Source organism: Gymnoscopelus braueri, assembly GCF_963280865.1.
Source record: "Gymnoscopelus braueri genome assembly, chromosome: 20".
NCBI lineage: Eukaryota > Metazoa > Chordata > Actinopteri > Myctophiformes > Myctophidae > Gymnoscopelus > Gymnoscopelus braueri.
This window is the reverse complement of record NC_137622.1, coordinates 6588381-6615991: the sequence shown is the minus strand read 5'-3', so window position 1 is coordinate 6615991 and position 27611 is coordinate 6588381. Positions and strand designations below refer to the sequence as shown.

General features: G+C 40.0%; 2 protein-coding genes across 2 annotated transcripts in view; both read right to left on the bottom strand.

The window, feature by feature from the left end:
* The window catches only part of LOC308076418 (uncharacterized protein), a 218203-nt gene that overhangs the window by 78022 nt on the left and 112570 nt on the right, over window positions 1-27611 (bottom strand). The window lies entirely within an intron of this gene.
* Window positions 5126-19272, bottom strand: LOC308076321 (ADP-ribosylhydrolase ARH1-like; the record flags this gene model as incomplete). The annotated part of the gene is made up of 4 exons (XM_080416559.1): window positions 19158-19272; window positions 8080-8417; window positions 6944-7316; window positions 5126-5537 (listed from the first exon to the last, which is right to left on the bottom strand). Exons 1-4 carry the CDS (start codon window positions 19184-19186, stop codon window positions 5126-5128), a joined length of 1152 nt encoding a protein of 383 aa, XP_080272685.1. The 5' UTR covers window positions 19187-19272.

The following is a 27611-nucleotide window of genomic DNA, read 5'->3' as shown; positions in this document are numbered from 1 at the left end:
TGCCGGCCCTGAGCAATTTGGTGAAAATACAAAAGCCAAAACTATTAGACTAATTAATATGAATGAATTTACATTGGACGTAAGCAAAGTAGATAGCATGGTGTTTTATTCTCAATAAGAGTAATCTCCTGTCATGCACGCAGAGAGAGAGAGAGAGAGAGAGAGAGAGAGAGAGAGAGAGAGAGAAAAGTTTGAGACCCTTGAGGTAACGTGATCACCATCACATACTGCAGCTCATGGCTCTATGTGACTCTAATCTAACAGTTTATTAATCTCAGCTTTGCGTGTTTCTTTTAAAGTGGTTTTGCATCCTGAATGCGTACACACACTAATGTTTGTAAACAAGAAACCTGTCTATACTGTACATCAGGGATGGCAAACTCATTTTAGCTCAGGGGCCACATGGAGGAGGGCCAGAGGGCCGGACCGGTACCGGACCGGTACCGGACCGGTAAAATCATGGCATAATAACTAATAATAACAATAACAACAACTTCAGATAGTTTTCTTTGTTTACTTTACTTAGTCTTAGTTAGTACAAGCACATTCTGAAAATGTAAACTTCACAAATAGGGATGGCCAAATGGAGACATTTTATTAACCGTTTACCGTTAGGCCTTACCGATTAATTAATCGATAACCGTTAAGAACTTTTTTTTTTTTTTTTTTTGTGCCAAAATACATTTTATTTCAAAGGGGCAAGTCTACACAGTTTGTTTTGTGTCTCCAGCAGAGTTTCTAGTGTCTCTATCTCTCTCTGGAAGAGGTTGCACATGAACTCTGCAGCCGCACTGAGGCGCTCCAACACAAACAATACCAATACAAAGACGAGGAAGAAGAAGAGGAAAGTGGAAGTTACGTGTGGTTGCAGGTGTAGACTTGGCCAAAAAACAATTAAAACATTTTTTTTTTAATGCTTTACAAAATCTCGCGGGCCGGATTAAACTAGTTAGCGGGCAAACTAGTTAGTGTACATCCTCCATGTTGCCACAGAGAGTGAAAAACTGAGAAGGTACAACAGTAAAAATCCTCAAAGTTAATTGTCTCCGCCAGGCCGAAAGGCATGGCGAGAGAGTATGTTTTACCCCCTGTCTGTCCATCCGTCCGTCCGTCCGTCCGTCCGTCCGTCCGTGTGTGTGTGTGTGTGTGTGTCCGTCTGTGAACAGCTAATCTCCCGCACTGTTGGGTGGATCACAGCGAAACTGTGCACACACTCTCCCTGAAAGCCAATTCAGAACCTCTGCCCCAAATTTTTCACATGGCCCTGTTATAGCGCCACCAGGAGGCCGATTTGTGCAAAATATTTTTTTTTACAGTACTCCTACAGATTTTATCCAAACATCACGCAAATCGGTACACAGTATCTCTATAGTCATGTGATGAACACGGATCTGTCTGATTTTCCATATTCCATCCTGATTGGCTAAGGTTGGCTTCCAAAGTTTGCAGGATTGGTCCGTTTTGAACTAAATGCCTCAAATCATGAACGCGGCTTGCGATTTCTGTGAAATTTCACACGCACATTCCCACTATGACGAGGAATAAATGCCACTTGAAAATGTTCAAATCAGCCTCATGGTGGCGCTATAAAAGGCCGATTTGCATTTTTAACTATAACTGCACCGATCTGCTTGAAAATTTGCACACATACTCCCTAGAGAACAAGGAAAAACATCTGCCCTGCATTTTTCACATTAGCCTTTTATAGCGCCACCAGGAGGCTAGACTGCCCCAACGCTCCTGATTTCGTGTATAGAGGGGCGGGTGTATAGAGCCGGCGAGAGACTGCGCCTGATCCCATTGGTTCACCGATCTGTCCGTCAACCCCCGCCCCGTTAACGCAACATTACGAGCGACGCCCACTGCACTCTGGTTGGTTGGGAAGTGAAACACTTCCTCATACCGAGTACACCGACGGGCTGGGCCAGGCTTTTATTTTTTAGCAAAACTAAACAATAAAAGCCTGGAGATCGAGGCTACCAGGAGGCCGACTTATGTACAACTTTTCTTTTTAGATGAAGCCTTAACATTTTATCTAAATTTCAAGCAAATCGGTACACATGATCTCTATAGTCATGTGATCAAGATAGATCTGTTTAATTTTTCATATTCCATCCTCATTGGCTAACATTGACATCTAAAGTTTGCAGGAGTGGCCCGTTTTGAACAAAATGCCGCACATCATGAACACAGCGTCCGATTGCGGTGGAACTTTGCACGCATATTCGCACTACGTTGAAGAACAAACGCCACCCTTTTAACATTGCCCTATTATAGCGCCGATGTTTATTTTTTATATTACTCCCACACATTTTGTCCAAACATCATGCAAATCAGTACACATTATCTCTATAGTCAAGTGATCAAGATGGATCTGTCAGATCTTTTATATTCCATCCTGATTGGTGAATTCCGAACATTGCTGGCAACAATAACCACAATAACCTACCTGACCTGGCGGAGACCTGTGCTCCGAGGAGCACTTTTTCTAGTTTAACTCTGATTCTGCCACACTGTTGAAACTGAAAGCAGAGCCGTCTGGATGCAGATGGCTGGGCGAAACCAAAAACGTATGAAAGAGAGGGGTGCATGCATTGATGGGGCGCACCTAACTTTTAGTTTTTCAAATACTTAAACCGTACAAATTCGAGAGTTCTTTTTACTGCCTGCGGTTGAAATCAGCAAGGGCATGCGGTCGCAACACCAAATCAAATGTGTTCAGATCTGAGCCAAGTCTCCTGAGGAGGAGTCTCTGAAGCCTGTCCTGGACAGGGGTCTCCGGACGTAAATACAGATGATGATGATGTGTTCTATAAACAAAAATAAATCAACAGACAGTGAGTGCATCAATTGAAAGCTAGTGTGCAAAAATGATTTAAAGATGAAACACATTTCACAAGCATAACATGCACAGGCAGGTCATGACTACTGTTGGACACAGCAGTTCTTCAGGCCAAGGACCCCTTAGCTGAGAGAGATGAAGCAGGGACCCCTATCACATATATATATTTTATTGTGTTGTATATTCAACTTTTTCATAGATTTCATGGCTTTATATAGACTTGTTTGACAGCACTAAATTAATGTTTGTTTGTTGATACATTATGTTATCTATTAATATGTTGGATTCATGTTAAAGTGTATTTTCAGACATTTAACCACTTAAACCACATATGGGCAACATACGGCCAAGTCATAAAAAAAAAAAGAATTACCCCCACACAAAAAAATTAAAACATTTTAAAAGGCTGCCATATGTTAATGGTTTTGAGACAAAATAATTTAAACTCCAATTAACAGTAATTAATATTTGCCATTTGAGTACATACCTGCATTCCTCCATCCGTATGTACTCAAATGTTTTATGTTTATAATGTAACAGTGAAACAGTCTGCCGTGAGCCACATATAATGAATGTAATATGAATGCGATGTGTTTTATCAGTGACCATATGGAGTGGTGCATATCAGATAAGATGAGATACGGCATTGACGTGGATTGTTTTGTGTAATCTTGTCATTGTAACCTCGTACAGAGTACACCAGAGTGATACAAAAAGAAAAAGGAAGATCAACATTTTGTGACTGAAAATTCTTGTTGTGAAAACAAGGACCTTATTCTTTTTTTTTTAACTAAATTTTTATCCCACGATTTTGTAACCCCTATTTCACCCTAGTGCCAATGCCTAAGTGTGTAATCCTGGGCACTACCTTCCCTCTGCCAACCTAGGGAGGCCAGGGCCGAGCTCATGCCTCCTTCAATGCATGAGAGCCGTCTGACCTTCTTATCACCTGACAGGGGAGAGTTTCCCTGGTTGGACGTAGCGCGTGGAAGGAACACGTTATTCCAACCAGTTCCCTTCCCCTCCATCAGGCGCCCCGGCTGGCCAGGGGGAGGCAGTATAGTGACCAGGATTACTGCATGTTTTTTGTGAGGGTACCTACCCTAGGAGACACGGGGAGAACATGCAAACTCCACACAGAAAGGCCCTTTCGCCAACCCCACCTAGGGTGTGGGCACTGATGACGCGGAGGAGAGAACACGCCTTATTCTAAAGTAGTTTGGCATGTCTACCAAATTCATGCAGTTTTAACATCTTTCAGCACTATGTGTTCCAATTCAATTGTAAAATGTGTGGCCCTTCACTCATTTTATCAAAGTCAGTATGGCCTTCTAGAAATAAATGCTGCTCACCCCTGACTTAAGCCCTATTATATCGTTGCTGTCGGGCAGAAATCTTGTATCTCCATGTTTCAACTTTTTATGTTTTTTCGTAAATTAACAAAAGGGCCGGACCCGGCCCTTTGACCATCTCAATCTGGCCCGCCAACTCATAAAAATAAAAAAAAATGACCCCCCCCCTCGAAGTCAGTGTGGCCCTATGTTCCCCGGGTCCTACGTTCCCCGGGTCCTATGTTCCCCGCTTTCCTAGGGAGAGCGGGGAACATAGGACCTAACCTAAACCTAACCCTAACCCTAACCTTAGTGGGGGAACATAGAACCCTACCCGGGGAACATAGGGATGACCCCAGCAATACAATGCTTGAGTCGATTTAATGTTTGGTTCTAGAGAGACAGACACACTGTACATGCATACAAATATTTGTTAAAGCTCTATAAAAAATAACATGGAATTGGATTGAAAATAATGATAGCAATTTTCCTGCCACTGTTTGTTTCTCTTTTTATAACTCTTGTTCCCTTTTCCAGAAGAAATTTTAACAAAACATTAAGTTTCTTGGAAAAGAGGAAGTACAGTTTTTCAATGCCATTCCGACGCTAATTTAGTAACTCATTTAGCTGGGGACCCCCTGGTACCCCCCAAGTACCCCTGGGCTCTAACCACAAGGCCACTGAGCTGGTAGATATGAGTACAATCAAATACTTGACTTTGAATGGTACAGTGAAGTATATGAAATGTCTAGTGACTCGAATTAGCTAAATCTACTTTTATTTTTTACTTTACATAATGTAATTTGTTGAGCACATTTCAACAACTAAGGCACTTCAATCAATGTACTTTACATAAAGCATTAAGCAAAACATTATAACAAGGAGACTGGAGTTCAGTAAAAAAGAAACATAAACACCTATTTCTCTCTTAAACAATATTTTCAGGTATGCTTTATTCATCTTCATTAAAGGGATTCCTCAGCTCAAAGAGCTTCTCTGCCACCGTAACCAGTCTCTTCCTGTACTCCAGTTTGTTGTAGTTCAGCTCTGGAACTCCTCTGAAGCCGTAGATGGCGCCCCACCAGGCAGCAGCGATCACAGCTGTGGAGTCGCTGTCTCCACCGTGGAAGAACCCATGATCGGCCAGCTTCTCCCATGAGTCACCAGCGCATAGGAGAGCATCATAAGCGATCATGGGGGCATCGTGACCACTGGCACCGCCAGTGCTCTGGAAAGCAATATCCCTGTAAAATTCTTCCCTTTCCTTCACGCCATAGCATTCTGGAAAGCGTGCTTTTTCGTCTTTCCCATCCAGGATTCCTCTCTTTGTCAGGTAGTTTTCCCAAGATTTCTCAAAGTAGGCCCTATAACATGGATCAGTGAATGCTGAATTTATTACTCTACTACTGACATTTAAATAAAACATCTGCTATTAATAACACACAAATAAGTAGAAACAGAGTTTCCCGACATCCAAAATATGAATAAAAAACATAATGTATAGACGATATATCTCTGCTGTCGGGCAGAAACCAAACAAATGTCCAAAATATTAACTTTTCAGGAAGTGAAAAAGAAACATGTTTTAGAACGACACAATATTGCCTCATCAAAGTTGGTATGGTGACTTTATATATTGTCAGATACTTGAATGTGTCCTTCAAGTGGAGTTAGGAGGCTTTTGACCAGTGAATGTGGAGATATAGTAGTTGTTTTGTCCACATAAACAAAGTCAGACGGAAAAAAAACCTGAATTGGAGTTAGGTGGTTTGACCGACAGTTTGAGGATCCAATGGAGTTAGGAGGTTTAGTCAGAAGCGCCTTTGATACTTTTCATTGGTTCAATACTTGTAAAACCCACACACAGACGTAAAGTGTGTTCAATAGAGCACCGAAGTCCTGACGTCACTGCCAGTAGAGGGCGCATTCCGCAGGTTCATGGCTTTACTTTTTGTATTGATATCCTCATTGGGGCATCTTAGATCGCTTCATATAAGAACTGTGTTCCAAAAATAACCACCCTGGCGTTTTTACTCATATGGATATGAAGCATCGACTGAAGGTGTAAATGTACACATTTACCCAAAGAGTAACACAATATAACAAGACCAGGAGACCTGGTTCTGCCAGACCCAGAATGAAGTCCTAGTATGTAACACACCTACAAACCACTTTATAACTGAAGTTCATGATGTCATGAATAGTTCGTGACGAAAGGGGACGTCACAAACTTTTTTTTGGCTGGGGCCGGAGGACAAATGGCCCCTGCCCATGTATGGACGAAACAGGTACAAAGCCTCATGTAAGCCCGACCCCTTGGGTCTGGCAAACACTAGAAACGAGTCAAACAACCCAAAGACTACATTTCCCATGAACGCGGCTGCTGTGGGGACAGTGATTTCAGACCCGAAGTAGTAGTTCTTAAGACTTTTAAGGCAGAATTAATTCCATTTTCGCCAGAAAAAGGCTGTATCAAACATGAATGAATATCATAAACGATGCAGAGTCACCCCCCTCACAAAAACGCCAGGGTGGTGTGTTTATGTTTGGAACACAGTTCTTATATGACGTGATCTAAGATTCCCAAATGGGGATTTCAACACAAAAAATAAAGCCACGAACCCTGGAACAGCGCCCTCTACTGGCCCTTTACTGGCAGTGACGTCAGACTTCGGTGCTCTATAGCACTGATTTATTAAGAAAATTGAAAAAGTTGATTTCTGCCCGACAGCGACAATATAATAATTATTATTTTATTCTTCATACTCACCAGTTCTTGAGGTTCTCTTCTACACAGTCCCCTGCCTCTCTGATGTAGTCCTTGGCTTTCTCCAGGACCTCCATGAGGCCGTGGCCCCAGGCCTCCACAGGCGGGCTGCCCCTGACGGCGTAAGCCGTGAACAGTGCTGCAGCTAAGGCCCCCAGGTACCCGGTGGGGTGGTGGTGGGTAAGACGCCCGCTCTCAATACTCACTGCTACCAGGTGACGCTCCTGCTCTGGGTCAGGGAAGCGCAGGCCGATGCACATAGCACGCATGGCCGCCCCACAGCCTCCACCACTGGGGTTGAACGGCATCTTGTAGTTGTAGTCTTTTTTCATCATTCTGTTCTTGAGAACACGACAGGAAGACTTGCAGGTCAGCCCTGGAGAAGAAGGAAATGAAAAATACAATTTATTTCCAGATTAAATACACAATTTCTGTCATATGCTATTGCTATGATCTTGATTGATGTAAGATTTGTGGAGACGGACTAATCTCTAAAGTGCCAGTCACAAAGTAAAATGTATTTGCATGTCCCTGGGTAAATTCAGCAATACAATGAATTACTCCACCTGGTGTGAGGTGCAGTAGTATGCTTGTGACAGAAGAAAGAGCAAAACACAAGTAAAGGAAGTAAACATAGTTATACAAACTACTCCTGCCTCATGACTAACTGCAAACCATACTGCATTTCCTTTCTGTTTCAATTTGTATATACTGTATGTAGAGTATAATTGTACAAAATAGGTCTATGTGACAGTTAAACTTATAGCTTAGAGTAGCTTCGTCCCCGCCCCTGCTACTCCTTCCGCTCCCTCTGAGGTCATAACAGTCAAAGCAGTGTCATTAGTTGACGCCGCAAATTTGCATGTAAAGGTTCACCAAAGGTGAACTCTAAGCGTTCACCCTTCATGGTGAATTTACTTAGTCTGATCGCTATGATTCCCTTCAAATGAATTGAACTCAGAGTGAAATATCACTTGTCATACATGCTGGTGTGATCAGGACTTAAAGGTCTATTTGGTTCCATTTGCACACTTTCAGAGTTAAATTATCAGTGACACATGGTAACACAATGTTGCCATGCCGTGACAGATTTAACACACACAAAAACCTTCAAATTGAAGTAATGTATAGATAGATACCTGGTGCACGTCTGTCCATGTCCTTCATACTTTCTACGTATTTTTCCACCAATTCCCGACACAGGTCCGGCAGGGTTGTCTTATCCTTGACCCCGACCTCAATCAGCGCCTCCGCGGTGGCCAAGTGCATGATGGTATCATCGCTGAGCGGAAAGTCCTTGACATCCAGCTTAGTCAAACCACCTTTCTCTTTTACTTGCTGATGAATAGACTCCCCTTCCCATTCAAACTCCCAGTAGCCGTGGTTGTAGCCCAGGGCATCACCTGCACCGCTCAGAACCATACTGGCTTCATACCTCTCCTTCAAGGGGATTTCAGTAGACATTATGACTCCTTCACTGAGGACATAAGAAAAAGGCAACATTTCATTTTTAATTATATTATATTTTAAATTGGCTTCATTTTAATTCTTTCAGATCTTTTATGACAAAGAAAAGGCACAGTGGCACAGGGATTGGCCGGTTTATCAGCATTAAAGCGATGTTGAACTGAGGTAGAACCTTGGGTTGTGTTCAACCATCATTGCAGTGCTCTGTTAGCCTGGTAAACCCTCCCTCCAGAAATCTCATTTGTATTTTATTTCAGGAGTGAGTCTGGCCTGCAGACCTATATGGGCAATTTGGCTGTGGGCTGGAGCTGGGCGGGAGTAATGTAGCTTTGATGTCCAAGTGGCCCTTTGATGTCCAATTAAGCCACTTTAGGCTTTAGTGATTATCACCAGGAGTAATTGGTTTGTCTTTGATGTTAATGAGCAGCTTGTATGAAAGGTGTATTGATTAATGACATGTGAACCACTCGGGTTCCACCTGATTGGCCTACCCCCGCTGTCAATCACAAAACAATGAGCGAGGACGCTGATTGGCTCGGTTATTTGGTAATGCACTAGAAACGCCCATACAAGCCTTCATGCCAGACTCACTCCTGGAATCAAATGCAAATGAGATTTCCGGAGGGAGGGTTTACCAGGCTAGTGCTCTGTGGTCGAGGAACTGGAATCAGTGATTTCTATGACAAATATATTGTTTATTCTTTTCTTTTTTTAAAAGGGGGCCATAATTTGGAAATATGACAATACCCTCGGGCCGACTGCATCTGGATCATAATAAAGTCACATACAAATGCATTTGCATTTCGACAATTGAATTTAACTTAACAGTGTATCGTTAATAGTCTTGACAGCAGTGTAGTCAAATATAAGTCACTAATCTGCACTGTGAACAAACAAAAAACCATTCAACCTTTTTCCAGACTTATTTCTACTCTAACACTGCAGATTCATCTTGCCTTATTGCCTATTTCCTCAGCCTATCAGAACAAAATCATTTCTGCCGAAGTCAAAAAGCTGACTTAAAATCTGTCATCTGTCTTAAAAGTCAGTTTGGAATGTAACAAGCATTCTGATTGGCTTAGGACATTGGCAATAAGGCACAATGATGCAGTAGTGTTAGGAGAGTAGATGTACAATTATCTAGCCAGTCACACAAGCAATGCAACTAATTAGATCTCCCCTGGTAAAGAGTATGTAAGCAACCGAGTTAGCGGACACAACTCAGACCTGTGTCTTTGATGGTTCTATTATACTAACACACAATACAAACTCACATTAAAGGGATAATTCACCCCCAAAATGACTTTTTTTCTATCGATTACACACCCTATGGAGACTTGAATTCATGGAGATGTTCCTGTTTTTGTTGCATTCCTAAGCCTATAATTTGATGACCAGCGGAAAGATGCTAATGTGTCCAGTTGGAGACTTAAAGTTGACAATTTGAGTCTCTACCGGAGCTACCGTCTGTCTTCAAAGAAGAAGGCTTAAGAATGCGACAAAAAAAGTGTAATCGATAGAAAAAAAGTCATTTTGGGGGTGAATTATCCCTTTAACACATCTAGGCCAGTAGCCAAATCAAGCTACAACCAGGGTCAATAGGTTAGACACCCAGAAAAGGAAACAAACAACAACGACAAATTACTGACATGGAATATACACTCAAAACTATAAAACATATCAGAAATATATACATTTATCGTCGTGTAAACACGCTCTCAGTTCTTACCGTCAGTCTCTCGGAACTCGCAATGGAAAATGGCGAACGCAGCAATAACACCCTGGTAACTAGTAACGCTGATGCATGCAGAACACTTCGTCATGTTCAGTGAGCATCCACTCTATTTATATGGGTTTGGTCTACCCATGTTGGTGTAACCTTCTGTTGATTAAGAATCAATAAAGGCTTTAGCACCGTTCTTAAACAGTATCCACTGTCCCCCAGCTCCTTATCTGACCTAATCAATCAACACTCTCTGTCTCTCTCATGTGACTCATGTGCAAAGTCCCCCCCGCTGTGGACAACACCACAGGTCAGAGCTGTGGCCTTTACAATCTGTATATATTTGTACCTGCTGATTATAACTTCAGTTTATAACTCCAAATAAGCAGTATTGACCTTCATGTAAGCATGAGTCAACTCCTAGAACTCAGCCTATCACTCCGGTATAAAATCCTAAATAATCAGGAAATACACACATAATAAATAATCACAATAATAACAGCACATTTCAGGTGCTGGAAAGCCCCGGATAATTCTACAGTAGAGCTAGGCAAAAATGGCAATTTGACCAAAAATGTGTTAGGCAATTATGCTATGAGGCTAACGATATAAAGGGCAAAATGAGTGGCTCTCCTTCTTTATATAATCCTTGGCTGTGGGTTAGGCCTACGCAAAGTCTAACCTCGCGTCACCACACCTACGGAAAATTAGGTGGCATACACTTTGAGCTTTTGTAAATAAATCTATGATAATAGCCATCTTTGATGAATCTTGATCCAAGGTTACCTCCGCCTCAGCAAGCCTTGTTATCAATAAATTATATTACATACATTTAATGTACATTCATGTACAGCATTGGTTCTCAACCTGTGGGTCGCCACATGATTTTCTTTTCTTCTTTTTTTTGGGAGGGGGTCCCCAGATAACAGCAACAAATGACAGCAAAGTGATAATTTAAGGACTTTTAAGACCTTTTTAATACCTAAAAAAAAGAAAGAAATGAAACTAGAAAAAACTGCTCCTCGGAAGACAGGTCTCCACCAGGTCAGGTAGGTTAGCGTGGGCCAGTAATGTTCGGAATTCGCCAATCAGGTTGGAATTTGAAAAATCGGACGGATCGGACGGATCACTTGACTAAATAATAATAATAATAATATAATAAGGGTAATAATAATAATAAATGTAATAATAATAATTGCGAACGCGGGAGGAGGCGCGGCGAAGCCGCGCCTCCGACCAAGTGGAGCTTACTATGTAACCCTGCTTGGGTTGTGTCTCTGTGTGCACTGCCTGTGTGCACTGCCTGTGTGCAGCTCCTCTGAGATAAGTAAATGTCCAATTTAGACGTACCATACATCAAATGAAAGGTCTTTGAAAACTGAACACACCTGTCAAGGTTGCGTTTAAGCCCGCCCCTTCCCCCGGAAGCCACGCCCCGGAGAAGGCTCCTAAAAACTCCCCATTGAAACCCCATGTTAAATGAAAAGTGCCCGAATCGCTCCCAAACTTTTTCTACCCCCCCTAAGTGGGGGTCTACGAACAAATACATCGGGCTCGGATTTTGGCTCCGCCCCCCGGAAGTGGGTGAAACAGGCACTTCAAACACTTTGTTGAATTGTTCAAAAACATTCCAAGTTTTTTTTTTGTGAATTTGTATTTTTCTAAGATGCTCCTTTTAACGCAGATTAAAAAAAAAAAAAAAAAAAAATGTATTGGTTACTTTTTTTTAAATATTTTTTTTCATTCTTTTTTTTCTTTTTTTGCGTTCGCTTACCGCGTTCGCGCGTCTTACTTGTAATAATAATAATGTCTATGTGTGTGTGTGTGTGTGTGTGTGTGTGTGTGTGTGTGTGTGTGTGTGTGTGTGTGTGTGTGTGTGTGTGTGTGTGTGTACTATGTAACTAAAATGTATAGGCAGCTCAGACTGGTCTGGTGACAGAGTACCTTTATCTATCATACGATGTCTTTGGTTTCAATACGTCACCATTCTTAACTATAAACCCCGGCTGGGTCACCTGGGGGGGGTGTATGTTGTTGCGAGACCCGAAACACCCGTCGACCCCAGGCTACAACACTGATGATACGTCCCAGGTGCATCCATGTGATGTTTTTCTGTATAACCATTTAAACCCTACTGTATATACTTGGTTGACCGGAGTTCCCCAGGGGTCTGTACTTGTATTTTTGCCGAAAAATAGTCGATTTACAAACTCACAACGAGTCACAATGCAACGTGATGAGCTGTCAATCCTGGTTCCTGTCAATACAGGAATCTTCTGTCAGTTCACATTCCAAACACAGCAGCTAGTTTCCAGTAAGGAAGTTCATTAAATATAGTAAACATGTTGTGTTGCCAGGAACTATTAACCCTTTAAGACCTGAGGTTGATTCTACAAAGGCCTTCTGAATCAGTATAGTTCTCAAACCTGTTCGTGCCAAGGACCCCCAAAATTATAGGTATTTGGACGTGGACCCCCCATCTGAAAATGTTTTGTGCCAGGGACCACCAGAACAAAATATTTGTGTTAAAAAAGTCAAAATTATAAAAAAAAAAATTCAAACACTTTCAAGATTTTTCAAACATGTTAAAAAATAGCAGATCTACAAGCTCACAGCGTGGCACGCTTGTATCTGCACGAAGTGCAGATATAAAAGCTGTGAGCTTGTATATCTGCTATTTTTGAATAGCAAACGCTAGAATCTATAAAATGACGCAGATGCTTTCCCGGTTTTAACGAGTTAAAGGATGTTTTTCTTTTCAACAAGCTCATATTCAAAATATGATTTCACATAATGCATAATTGTGCATAGCTTTATTACTGACAGACTGTTTACACAGAATCCTAGACAGACGGTCATGCATTTGTGGATGTTTATGTTTATTCAGAACATATTTAATAAGAAAAAAAATGGAAAAATAAATAAATAATAATAATAATAATAATAATAATAATAATAATAATAATAATAATAATAATAATAATAATAATAATAATAATTGTAATACTAATAATAATCAAAAGTACTACTTCTCACTATAAACCTGTAATATAAACTTTGGGCCAGGTGATTAATTAACACATACTTTTCCAGGTTGTGAAGTAACACATTTTTTCCTGTCGTTAATTAACACATAGATAGGGTGTCAGATAGTGCCCTGTGTTTTGTTGTTAACACTGTTATATAATGATGTCCTATTCCCATTGAAGTGAAGTACTTCTACATTTTTACTGTGATTCGTTTTGCACTCCTCTGCACTATTGTCATCTGAGGTGTCACATGAGATGTGGTCAAATGGACTTCCATGACAGATGAACTCTCAAATGATCCTTCATTTTCTGATTAATGCACTGGAAGGATGATGAGTTCTCAGTTTAAGGAGTTCAGGTAGGAGTCAATGTTTCAATTCCTTCATGCTAGAAACTACTTTTCTTTATTAAGCCTTGTTAGTTAAAAAAATGTCCTAGTTTGTTAGTTTGTTGACTAGAGTTCATGCTTTCTCTGCTTATTCCAATCTCTCACTTGTACAGTAAATTGCATTTGGTAAATGCACAGGGATTAGGAATAAAGTAAAAGGAGTATAACGAGTATCAAATTATATTTCATTTGATATTAGGATAAGATATTTGATAAGACTGAAACATTAACTTGATGACTTGTTGTGAATATAAACAGGCTAAACAGGGAAGTTGTACAGTTCTTCACAACCTTTTGAGAGTTTTTCTGAAAGTCTAAATTTGAATGTCCAACATTTTTACATGTTTAAATGTGTTAAAAATCAAATAAAAGGTTACATGAGTACTGTAACTGTTTTACTGTTGTATCATCTTTAGATCATCAATGCTGAACAGTGTCCACAGCAGAATTACTCAACCAAAAGTTGAACCTGAAGACATCCATGATGCTACAGACAGGAAGCTGGCATTGTTTCTCCTTCTTATTTCTGTTGTGCTCGCTTTATCTTAGTCCCATACTGGCTTACTTCCTGAAAGACTGCACTATTCTTTACTCTGACAATGTCACTGTGGGTGTTTCAGTGGAATGCAAAAATCATCACCTCCTTAGCATACCAGATGACATTCCCAGAGAGGTTATATCAATAACACTCCAGAGTAATGACATTCAAAGGATAAACAAGACAGATTTTTACAATCTGCTGAATCTCAGAGATTTGGAACTGAGTGACAATTTTATAACTCATGTAGATGACGGTGCTTTTGTCCCTTTGGTGCATCTTGAAGAGCTCCATATGAACCACAACAAACTAACAACACTGACTGACAATATGTTTCAGGGACTGTCTAACCTCTTGATACTGAGCTTGGAGGTAAACAATATCACATCCATCAACCCTGCTGCCTTACATTTACTCCACAGTTTACAGCAACTAAGTCTGAAGTCCAATCAGATACATCAAATGACAGATATCATCACTGTCTTACAACTACCATGCTTGCAGGCGCTGAACATCTCAATTTATGAGTTAGAGTCTTTTCAGTCAAAAGATCTGCCATTAAACATGTCCTCTGCTCTCAGGGAGTTGAGAATTCGTTCAGGTTCGATAAAAAAGTTTAGCATCACAACAGCCATGTTTCCACATCTTGTGACAATTGACCTGTCAAAATGTTGTAATGATTCTGGATGGGAGTGGGACATACCAGACAAATATTTTCTCAGGAATATAACTACGGTGTATTTTGTTGGTCCTTATATGTCTTTTAACTCCATCATAAATTCTCTACGGAGCCTTGATTCACTAGAAACTTTACACCTGTCTGATATGGAGAAGTGGATAAATAGAGGTCTCTTACATAATGCTTGTCAAATACCCACAATGAGGAAACTTGACATACGCTGTAACAACATTGCAAACATAAGTGAAATAATGTCACCTTGTACTCGGCTAACCTACCTGGATCTATCATTTAATGAACTGACTGAACTATCTAAGGATTCAATAAAACACATGAAGCAACTGAGTTATTTGAACCTCGGCAGTAACCACCTTTCCAAAGTGCCAGACGTTGTTAATTATCTCCCCATGCTTCAAAAACTAAGCCTGCATCATAATAGCATTCATAATTTAAGCTGCTCAGACTTCTTAAATTTAACCAGACTCACACACCTTAATCTAGATTCCAACCTCATCTCTGAATTCAAACCGTGTGTTTTTCAACATCTCAATGAGTTAAAGGTTCTAACTATGAGTGACAATCGCATATGGATGTTTGGCGATGCATTCAAGATTGGTCTACAGAAACTAGAATTATTGGATTTCAGTCTGAATCAAATTTCATTCCTTGGGAGGGGGGATTTTAAAAATCTGAAATCGCTCAAACACTTAGTCCTCGAATCAGACGCACTGTACGGGTGGGACAGCACTGCTTTAGAAGGACTGGATGAACTTGAAACTCTTAGTCTAAGTTTTCATTTTGTTGATACCGGAATGATATCGTTATTGTATTTACCGTCACTAAAGAATCTGAAGAGCCTTAAAATACATTGCAATCAATTTAGCAAGCAATTATTTACGACTAACGTATCATACATCACCTTTGAAAACACACCAAACCTAGAAGCTCTCGATCTCTCCAACAATGAACTGAAGTCCCTGGACTTCCTGGCACAAGTCAACCTGACTCGACTCTCTCGGCTGGCCCTGAGCCAGAACGAGTTGACGGTTATCAATGTGTCTGTGCTCAGTTTTCTCCCTGCTCTCAAATATTTTAACATGGCTGACAACCCCTTCACTTGTGATTGTTCTAATGCTGACTTTCAGCAGTGGATGCAGAACAACAGCCAAACGCTGGTAGTTGACGCTCACCGCTACACTTGTGGCTTTCCTCTGGCTAAAAAGGGAACCAGGTTTCTGGACTTTGACTATCAGTCCTGTTGGGTGGACGCTAGCTTCATCTGCTTCATTTCCTCCACTTGTGTGATTGTGCTAACTCTGCTCACATCCTTCACCTACCACTTCCTGAGGTTGCATCTTCTCTATGCCTACTACCTCTTCCTGGCCTTCCTTTATGATGCCAAGGAAAGAAAGAGGGGGTCTCCTCAGCGCTACGATGCCTTCATCTCCTACAACGTTCACGATGAGCTCTGGGTTTACAGAGAAATGCTTCCAGTGCTGGAGGGAGAGCAGGGCTGGAGACTCTGTCTGCACCACCGAGACTTCCTACCAGGTACAAACCTCTCTCTAACACAGTATTCATCTAAATATGTCTGTCTCTTTCTGTCAACAATAAGGACCTCTCTGTGTCTGAAAAACGGTGTTGTCTTTAGTGGCATTACTATTACAGTACGTGATACTATATGTCTGTCTGTCCCTCAAGAAGTGAAATAGTTTTGAATCTAGTGTGAATACTATCTGTATGTTTTGTTTCCAGGTAAACCCATCATAGAGAACATTACAGATGCCATCTATGGCAGCAGAAAGACCATCTGTGTGATCAGCCATCATTACCTGGAGAGTGAATGGTGCTCTAGAGAGATCCAGATGGCCAGGTGAGGTGGGGGCAGTATTGTATGTTTTGGGCCCTAAAGTGGCAGCATTATTAATTTATAGCCTAATTAATAATTTAATTGATTGATTTAAATAAATGTAGTCCCCTTTAGTTGTTTTGTGGAGGTATTTGTGATTGTACATTTGCACATACGTGACATTTGTCCTCTGTTACTCATCCTAACTATTAGGACAGACAGCCTCTCTACCCCCTCAGCGGTCAGCCCACACTATTAGACTATTGGTTGAGTCATGAAGTGAATTATTGTACTGAGGCTGTGTGTGCGTATACCTATATCATTTATGTGACCCAGGGCAGAAACATTGCAATTCCGGTCACTTTACAGAAGAATTACATGTAATTAGTTTTTAGTCAAACATGAGTTAAACACAGATTCAGAATGTTCAAATATTTGTAAATCATTCATCTAAAAATTTGAATTGTAACTGGCATGTAGCTCTGAATATAAATTAGGGATGCACCGATATGGAAATTATTGGCCGATAGCGATACCGACAGGGCCGGATCTAGGCATAGGCAAGGGGGGGCAATGCCCCACCAAATGACCTGACTGCCCCACCAAATCAACATTAAAAAATCCCTAATTTGAAAAATAACTATTTGAAATCCACCTTCCCATCTCAAAATTAGGAGAAACCTGACTGTCTATCAGTCCCTCATGTGTGTGTGTGTGTGTTGAGTCTGTGTCCTAAAACAGGGGTTTTCAACTGGTGGTCCGTCGTGGAGGTATAACATGTGGTCCCTGATCATGCATTCAATAATGTAGGAAAGTGAAGATTTTATTTTACATTGTTTTATTTTGGAGAAACTTAGTACCTTGGTATTTGAGGACAGAGGAATTAAAGACATTATCATCATTATCAGTGGTTCTTTGAGGAGGCTTATGCCTCAATTCCAAAAGTACTTCAAGCTTAGCTACAAAAGAGGATCAGCTCATTGCCCTGTCCACAGACTCTGTCAAGTGGCACATGTATGAAACAGTCCCTTGTGACGTACTGGGTGAATTGTCAAGCACAATTCCCTGAGCTTGCAGTAATAGAATCTCTGTGACATGCTGGAATACCTGAATAATATACAGGGCAAGGTTTGAGCCAGAAAATGACATGAGACAAACATGGACCACCCGTGATCATGTCATGGACCACTAGTTGAGAAACAGTTCACTCAATGATCTGTTGACCTAAGAGGTTAATGTTGTTGACAGCAGTTACTGGAACTTCCATAGAAAAGGGAATTGGAATCTCAAGAAGTGGAAGTGTGGCCTGGTTGAGTCATCATTATTAGGAAATGTGCCCATATAATAGCATGTGTCTGCTTATTCATCAGTTAACATGAGTTTAATATAGAAGGCTGGATGAAGTAAGAGAAATTCTCAAAAACACTCAAACACACCACAACAGTGGTCCCCAGGTTGAGTCTTAGTCAGGGTGGTGGTCCCTGGTTCACAATCAGTTGAAAACCCCTGTCATAAAAGCTTAACGATCAATCAACTTCTAACAATGCGCACTCAAGGGCACCTGCTGTGTGTAGTCGTTTTTTTTATTTAATTTTATTTTCGGGGTTTTGTTCCTTTTTTTCAGGGTTGTTACTTTTTTCTGGGTTTTTTATGTTATCTAATTCTTATTTCTGCCTTCATTTTCATCAAAATATTGACAGGTGCCGCGATGCCCTGTTGTCCGCCTCCATGCAGGCAAAACACTGAGGCCAATATCTTGAGACAACACAAGCCTTTTCAAATGCAGTCTCATCCCTCTATTACAAACAGAAATACATCAAATAATATTCAAACGAATAGTCTACAGCATGAGACAACGGGGCTCAAACCTTAAGTTAAATATCTCTCAAACGCTGAGAGACATGACATTTTTTTTTTAAATATATATATTTTTTCATGTGGGCACCACAGTGAATAGTCATGTGACTACAAGGACAACACAAAATACAACATTGGGACAAAGCAAAACCAAAGACTAGAACAAATAAGGCACCAAATTAACACAAAGTAGACATGAAACTTTTTAGTGATTCGTTTCAGTGAAGGTTGATGGTGTGAATAGCTGCCCTGCCTGCCCACTTGCCCAGTCTTTTGTTAAGCAATATCAGTCGCCTAATCACAGCCACAGCGCAGTTTGTGACGATCCAACAGTATGGACAGTTGGACAGTTGTCGGGGGGAGGGGATTAACATGCGCAATTCCGTTTCAGAGTGTCACGGTTAGAGAGCAGAACAAATAAATAGCCTGCCTGATAAGCAATCGATTTGACTGAATTTATTCATTAGCCTACTATGCAACAACAAAACACAACACTATCACATGAACAGACCAGTTACAGACCAGACCAGTTTCACTCCAAACGCAACAAATACAAACTGAAGAGAATAAGCCAGCAGTAGCCTAAGCCTATAATGCCTTAAAAGTGAGCATACACATTTGATGGCACACAGACATCCGCAACAAGGAAGCAAAACAATAAGAAAGGCAAGTGCTGTCTTACTGTACCTTAAGATGAACTTAATGAAAACAGGCATTATTAATCCAACAGTGGATAGTATTATTTTACCAAAAGTAAACAACTGTCTGCCACAATTTGAAAAAAAGGCGCTACTGCTGCTAATTAACAATAATGCATTGCACCTGCAGACCACTAGTTCAATGTTGTTGACAGCAGTTACTGGAACTTCCACAGAAAGGGGAATTGGAATTTCAAGAAGTGGAAGTGTGGCCTGGTTGAGTCATCATTATTAGGAAATGTGCCCATATAATAGCATGTGTCTGCTTACTCATCAGTTAACATGAGTTTAATATAGAAGGCTGGATGAAGTAAGATACATTCTCAAAAACACTCAAACATAAAAAATGCTCTGCTCACTAGCATTATATTTCAGTTAAATAATTACTGTTAATTATGGGCATGATTAGTCCAACAGCGGATAGTATTATTTTACCAAAAGTAAACAACTGTCTGCAACGATTTGAAAAAACGCGCTACTGCTGTTAATTATAAATAATGCATTGCACCTGTGCTGACCTACTGAACAGGGTAATATACCATTTGTCAAGATAGGGGGAATACAAGTGTTGTGGAGAATATAATACCTTGTGAAAGCGAACATTTTGTTCAAATTATTATTATATATATTATATTATTTTTTGGGGTGGGCACAAAAACCAAATGGGTGGCCTACCTATGCCCACCCTGAGAATCCCAGGTCTAAATTGTTACCACTGCTGTACCACCAATACTACTAACCTACTACTACTTTGACTACTACTACTACTACTACTACTAGTAGTAAAGGACAGATGGGCTCTGGATATATGGAATAAACCAAAGCTCCGCACTTATTGTGAGATAAAGCATGTCTATTGTCCAGAAAATTATGTATAATATCATTTGTCAAAAAAGAAACGAAGCCTATGTGCTCAAATCAGGGCTGGCATACTTGGTCTTCATATTGAGACGGGTAGATATGTAGGCACGGTTGAGGAGGATAGATTATGTGGTGTGATCTTAATGAAATTGAAAATGAAATGCATTTTGTTTTGTATTGTCTCTATCAGGCAGAGACTTTTTAATAAGGTAGATCCTAAGTATGAATTTGTGTGGTTGGATGACTCAGAGAAACTGAAACGTCTATTTCATCAAGACATTTTTTCATTTGCTTCATTTCTTGACAAGGCCTGGTCAATGAGGAGGAGGGCCATTTACATGGCATTGTCTTGTTTTTGTTCTTATTTTGTTCATATAATTACTGTACGCATGTTTTATTTATTTGGTATGTTATAAGGAAGGACGTAATATGAACAGGAAGGACTGTTAATGGACTGTTAATGTCTTGTTTTCTTTCTGTGTAATGTGTCATATAATCCCATATGGGATGGGCCAAAATGGTGGCATGACACGAAAATAAAAATTTCATTCATTCATTCATTCATTCACTACTACTACTACTACTACTACTACTACTACTACTACTACTACTACTACTACTACTACTACTACTACTACTACAATAATACAAACTGTAAAAGTTGTAAAAGCAGCAACAATAATCACCCCTCAGACATGGTTGGCCCTTGGCACAGCCAATTACATTGTGTTGGTTCAGTAACATGTGTCTCCATGTCTCTCCAGCTCTTTATTAAACAGAAAATGCATTTTCAGGTTGGGACACCAATTTGATCCAATCAGGATAGATAACTCAGTCAGGATACAGATTAAACAAGTGAAATTGGAAGTGAAGACACAAATAAATGAGCAAACAAAATTGGAACTATAAACTATAAAAATGAAGCTGATAAATGGTTGCTCTCTCCTGATTGGCTAAAATTGTGTCACCTACCTGAAAATGCATTTTCGGTTTGTTAAAGGGTCTACACCATGAAAATCACTTTTTCTTGGTTTTTTGTATTTTTTGGGGTCCCCAGTGTCTCTTGTACCCAAAAAAATGTTTTTCTTTAAAAATTCAGTCATTCCTTCTCATTTCATGGATTTCCAGAATGGGCGTGTCTGAACAGGCGATCTCAGAATGGCAATGTTTCTGACATCACAAACATTAATGATGGCAAACCCAATGTTAAATGAAAAGTGCCCGAAGTCGCTCCGAAACTATTTCTACCCCCCCTAAGTGGGGGTCTACGAACAAATACTTCGGGCTCGGATTTTGGCTCCGCCCCCCGGAAGTGGGTGAAACAGGCACCTCAAACACTTGGTGGAATTGTTCAAAAATGTTCAAAGTGTTTTTTTTCCGATTTTGTATTTTTCTTAGATGCTTCTTTTTATGCAGAATGTTTCCTTTTTTTTCTTTTTTTTTTTCTTTTTTGCATTATGCATTATTTTTTTATTAACAGACAGAATTGCTCAGTAGCCCCCCCCTGCCCAAGAGGACGTTTTGGTATTGCAGCTGAAAGTGCTGTATAAGCCAGAGACAATTGACTTGGGATGAGTATATCTGAGTTATGATTTAGGCTCAAACCTTTTGAAAAAGGTTGGAGGGACATACACCATATGATATTAAATATCAAATATTTTTTTTAAATTCATGGTGTAGATCCTTTAAAGAGCTGGAGAGACAGGGAGACTGCTTTTACTGAACAAACACTCTATAGCAATGATTACTATCACAATATATAGCTATTTAACACTGTTACTGAACAAACACTCTATAGCAATAATGCTTTTAACCTTTTAACAACAAAACACATTTTGCCGATGGAACCACAGCCACACAAATGTCCGGGGTGGACAAAAGCGACCCATCAACATTTCTTACTGCCCCCCTAATCAAAGAAGTCTAGATCCGGCCCTGGATACCGATGTTTAAAATAACAATTTTGCCGATAGCCTATACTGATACCGATATTTGTTTATTTAGTTTTTGGTGTTATTATTTCCCCCTTTTGTGCCAGGGAAACAATACATTATAAGAAATAACTGTTCAGAATCTGCAGAAACACAACATAATTGCCTTGATGCAACATTAACGAGTGTCAACGAGCGTCAGCTGTGCTGAACTGAAAGTGACTGGAGTTAGTTTAAAAAAAAAAACATTGAAAATGACATGATAATGTTTACTGTGATTATGGTAAGCTTACATTTCATATCACAAACACCATAGAGTAAAAACTTCGTTTGATATCGATATGTGGCCGATATATCGGTGCATCCCTAAATATAATGCATAAATATGTATCATATGTCATGTTAATATGAATATAATGCATAAATACACATCATGTGTCATATTAATATGAATATAATGCATAAATAGCATCAAACTGTATGTCCTGTTAATATGATCTCTGCCATTATAAAATGGAGGTAAACTGAGACCTCACATGGTTTATTGCTTTTCTAAAAAATATGGCAACATGAAAATCATAGACACGTCCCAATTAAAACAGTTCTTAATAATAATTCACTACAATAACAACTTCTACAAGAAAGTAGTTCCTGCACTTTGGCTTTGTTAGTGTCTGCCTGTTTATTCAGAGTGTCCAAGTGTCCTTGAGCAAGACGCTGAACCCCTAATTGCTCCCGATGAGCAGGTTGGTGCCTTGCATGGTTTCCTCCGCCATCGGTGTATGAATGTGTGTGTGTGAATGGGTGAATGTAATGCACAATATGCTTTGGATAAAAGCGCTATATAAATGCACCATTTACTATTTACCATTTTATTCAGCCAGTCCATTGAGAAGGAAAACAAGCGCTCCCGTTCCCTCGTTCAGCTACACATACACTGGATCACTGTAGAAACAGATCTAAGGAGAAGATTATTGTGTTTTATCACGCCTACTAAACAGAAACTAGCCAATCAGAATCAAGGATTGGGACAATCCGTTTTAGAAATAAAGCTTGTACATTGTACTGTCCATTCAACTTGACTGAGTGTATATGTCCTCTGGTCTCCTGTGTGCAGCTACCGTCTGTTTGATGAACAGAAGGACGTATTGATCCTGGTGTTTCTGGAGGACATTCCAGCCCACCAGTTGTCTCCCTACTATCACATGAGGAGGCTGGTGAAAAGACACACCTACCTGAGCTGGTCCCAGGCTGGACAGCACCCTGGACTGTTCTGGCAGAACCTACGCAGAGCTCTGGACACACCTCACACTGATCTGGGTTTGAATGAATAATCTATGTAGCTGTAGGCTACTGTGTCTGTGTGTATACATTGTTACGAATGATGGACTATTTTGTTGCAAATGACCCAAATAGTTTACTGTTAAGATAACTCAGAGGGGGCACGGTGGCGCCTGCAGTAACTTCTTTGTCTCTTCTGGGCAGCCAATCACGGTCCTGCAGTCACTGCTTGTGGTCCTTAACTCCCTGCTGGATTTATTGTTTCACTGACCAGTTAAATCTTTCCCCCAACTCCCGGACCCGCCCCCGTCAGCAGCAGCAAATCTCGGTCTTGTATTTATTGTTTCACTGACCAGTTAAATCTTTCCCCCAACTCCCAGACTCCATTCCTAGATGAGGAAGTAGGAGGAGCATGATGAAACAGCACAGAAATGATTAAATAAAATAAAGATTGATTTGATTGATTTTTACACTTTTTCAGCTTGTTCTTTTGTCATTCCATGGTACATCGTGATCTAGAAATTGTATTCGGTTTTTTTACATAACCTGCAGTCCATTTGGAAATTAGTTGGCTGTTCATTGCAAGAGGAAGTTACAATCTTTTCTATTTTGATTAACTTACTGCCTTCAAAGTACCCAGGCTGTGCTCCAGTATTTTATTTATTGTGGGTAATGTATTTGAGAACAGCAAAACCGATCATGTATGAGTTTATAGCCCTGAAACATGACTGTCATATCGTGACCGACCGTCATGGATGAGCTCAAGTTGGTATTTAAACTTTCTCCCTTTTTGGTCCGTACATCTACATGAACGTTCATATTCCAAATATAAAGTGCTTACCCCATGGCTACGGATTTTACAATTATGTAAGTTTCCTCAGAAGTACCCGAATATTCTGAATTGTTAAATAAAAAGCATTTTAATCCGATTGGTGGCCATTTTCCCCTTATTTTCTTCATATGCTTTCAACTACGTCACCCTATCGGCTGGGAGGTGTATTGCACTCTGGTACATTATAACTCTATGAGAAAATGGGGTATCAAGAAGACTCACTCCAAAACCAACTCACCCCATTGCTAGGAAAACTCACTCCGGAAAACTCACCCCACAGGGTAGGAAAACTCACCCCCAAGATTTTCGGGGGTAGGAAAACTCACCCCAGGACCTGAGAAAACTCACTCCAACTCACCCCAATGGTTTTTAACTTTGTGGAAAACTCACCCCAATGGTTTTTAACTTTGTGAGCTTTCCATTTTCACAGAATGCTTTCATAATGTGATGGTGAAAAATGGTTTTAAAAAAAAGAAAAAAGAAAAATTCTTTCTTTGAAGGTATAGTAGAATTACCAAATTATGTTGTTCAATTATATTTAGCTAATTAAAGTGCTTTAAATACAAGGTAGATTTCATCAGAAAAGTGAACATTCCAATGTCAAATTATGTTGTTCAATTACATTTAGCTAATTAAAGTGCTTTAAATACAAGGTAGATTTCATCAGAAAAGTGAACATTCCAATGTGTTTATAATCAATGTGTTTATAATGCAAACAAATACTAACTTAACAAAGAAAAATTAAGAAAAACTCCAGTGAAGGTGAAAGCATTCTGTGAAAAAGGAAAGCTCACAAGCCGGTAGATGTGCCTTTTTTAAACATACAGACTTGGTGTAGAGGGGAAAAGTTAAACCCACCCACAAAACAAAAACTCACTGTAGGCTACTTTACACCATTGAGTTTTTCTGGGGTGAGTTTTCCTACCCCCGGGGTGAGTTTTCCTACCCCCGGGGTGAGTGTTCCGGAGTGAGTTTTCTCAGGTCCTGGGGTGAGTTTACCCACCCCCCGGGGTGAGTGTTCCTAGCTCCGGGGTGAATTTTCCTTTTTGAGTTGGGGTGAGTTGGTTTTGGAGTGAGTCTTCTTGTATTCGAAAATGGCCACCGATCGGATATTTTAATCCGATCGGTGGCTTTTTATTGAATAATACGGAAAGTACGGGTACTTATTGAGGGCCCGTACATAATTGTAACATGTGTGGCCATGAGCTAAGCACTTAATTTTTTTAATCTGAACGTGTATATAGATGTATGGAGCAAAAAGGGAGAAAGTGCAAACACCAGGTTGAAGTTCATCCATGACCGACAGACGACCGTCATATGATCCATGACTGGCGTTTGTTTTCCAAGTATTTCCAATTTTCAGTACTTTTACTTCTACTCCAGTCTCCACTAAATCTGATCTCAGAGGCAAATATTATACTTGTACTCCACTACAATTATTTGAAAACTTAAGTTAAGTTGTAGATTTGGATTATTATTACAGAACATACATTAACCACTTCAGCCCTATATACATTTCAGCCATTTGAAAATAGCAAATCTATAAGCTCTCAATGATGTAGGCTATCACTACATAACTAAAAGAGTTTATGAGTTAGGGTATCAACAATATATTAGGGTAACATGCTATGGTTTAAAACTGTTCTAAACCATAGCATATGTTAACCTAGAACAGGGGTCTTCATAAGGGGGTCCTCATAGTTACTACAGTACAGGGGGTCCGCCAAATCTATTTGAGATTTTCTCTCTTTTTTTTCTCTTTTTTTTTCACTATAACCAGCATCCGGGGGGTACATTCACTGAAAATAGCCGATCTACAAGCTGACAACTCGTCATGCGATCTGCTGTTTGTGGTAGGCTAAGTAAGACCGCATGGCTCATTTGCATATCCTCGTGAATTTTAAGTAGCCATGCGGTCTTCATTTACTTGTAATAGAGTATTTCTGTATTGCGGTATTGATACTTTTACTTAAGTAAAAAGTTTGAGTACTTTTTCCACCACTGATTACTAGCAATAATAACTGTAATAATAATGACACGATTGCAAAATGTCGGCTATTTATTACAGTTACATTAGTTAGGTTAGGGGAAACAAGAGTTTGTCATAGTGTCAACATTATATTAAGCAAAATATAATGTAGGCTATACCTATAGAGTCACTTAGACAGGCAAGACAGAGTTAACAAAATAAATTGCCGTCTGATATGATGTAAAAACGGGGGTCCGGGACCCCTAGGCCCTAGGGGGTCCTCGTAGTTACTAGGGGGTCCGCCAAATCCATGTGATATAGACCAGTTTATCTCTCTTTTTTTGTTGTAGAAATGTTGTTTTTCTATTTACTTTTATTATATTGAAATAATGTAATCTATAGGCCTATTGTATGAAAATAAACTTTGCCGTAGCGTCGGATAGTACCCGATGTTTGCTTTCTAAGCTTGATCTAGCCTTTGATTGCCTTTCAATAAAACCATATTTGATAGACATAGGTATCACCTACATGTTACTGATTATAGGGAATGTTATGTTATTGTAATCCATTGTTTATTTCCTGAGCAATGTTGTGGTGAAAACTCATTCTGAGACGCCGGACACTATACCGATGTTGGCTCCATAAGCTGTAGCCTTTGATTGCCTTTGAAAAAAAACACATTTGATCAAGGAATTGACACTCTCACTTCTGGTGATCATAGGAAAATTAGAATCACAGATTTTCGTTGAGAATTAGCAGAGAGAGAGAGAGAGAGAGAGAGAGAGAGAGAGAGAGAGAGAGAGAGAGAGAGCCCGGCCCGTTGTGCGCCCGGCCCGACAGCTACTGTATCCATTGCAACCAGAGCCAACTGTAGCCTACACCAACAAGGACAAAACGATAATAATAATTATTAGTATTATAATATTAGCATCAATTCGTTCACCATAATAAAGAATAGGATGGACGCACACTGTTGCACAGGCTATTATATCGCATAATCCAAGTAAATCCACCGTGCGTAAAGGTGAGTATAGGCTCTCATAAGGATGTCATTGTGGGAATAACATAAGGATCTCGTGCGCACACTTTATTAAGACGTTTGAACAACACGGGAAAGCGTCCACAATCACACTCTACAATTTTATTACACTTCTTCTTCTTATCACATATAGCCAAAATATAATGTAGGCTATACACTTAATAGAAAATTGGACAATGTGTAGCTGTATGTCGGAAAGAAACCATGCAGGAACATTAAGTCAGCCAGTAAAAGCTCTTGTCTGCTTTGATCAGGTTAATGTTAATGTTGCATTATTGGCTGCCTACAAGCATCGTTGAACTCGTGGCTCAACGTGCCCTCGGAGGCTCGTGGTAATTATTAATGCGTTGATCATCTCATCAATTGTAAGTCTAGAATGACAGATGCAATGAATACAAGAGTATGTTACATTATATGTACAGTATATATGCTACAAGCAAGCAGAGCACAGTTGAACAAAGTTGGCTCGGGCAGGAGTCGATCCCGTCCTCCCAGTGCGTGTGCTTTTCTTTGATTGGCCGAACGTTGAT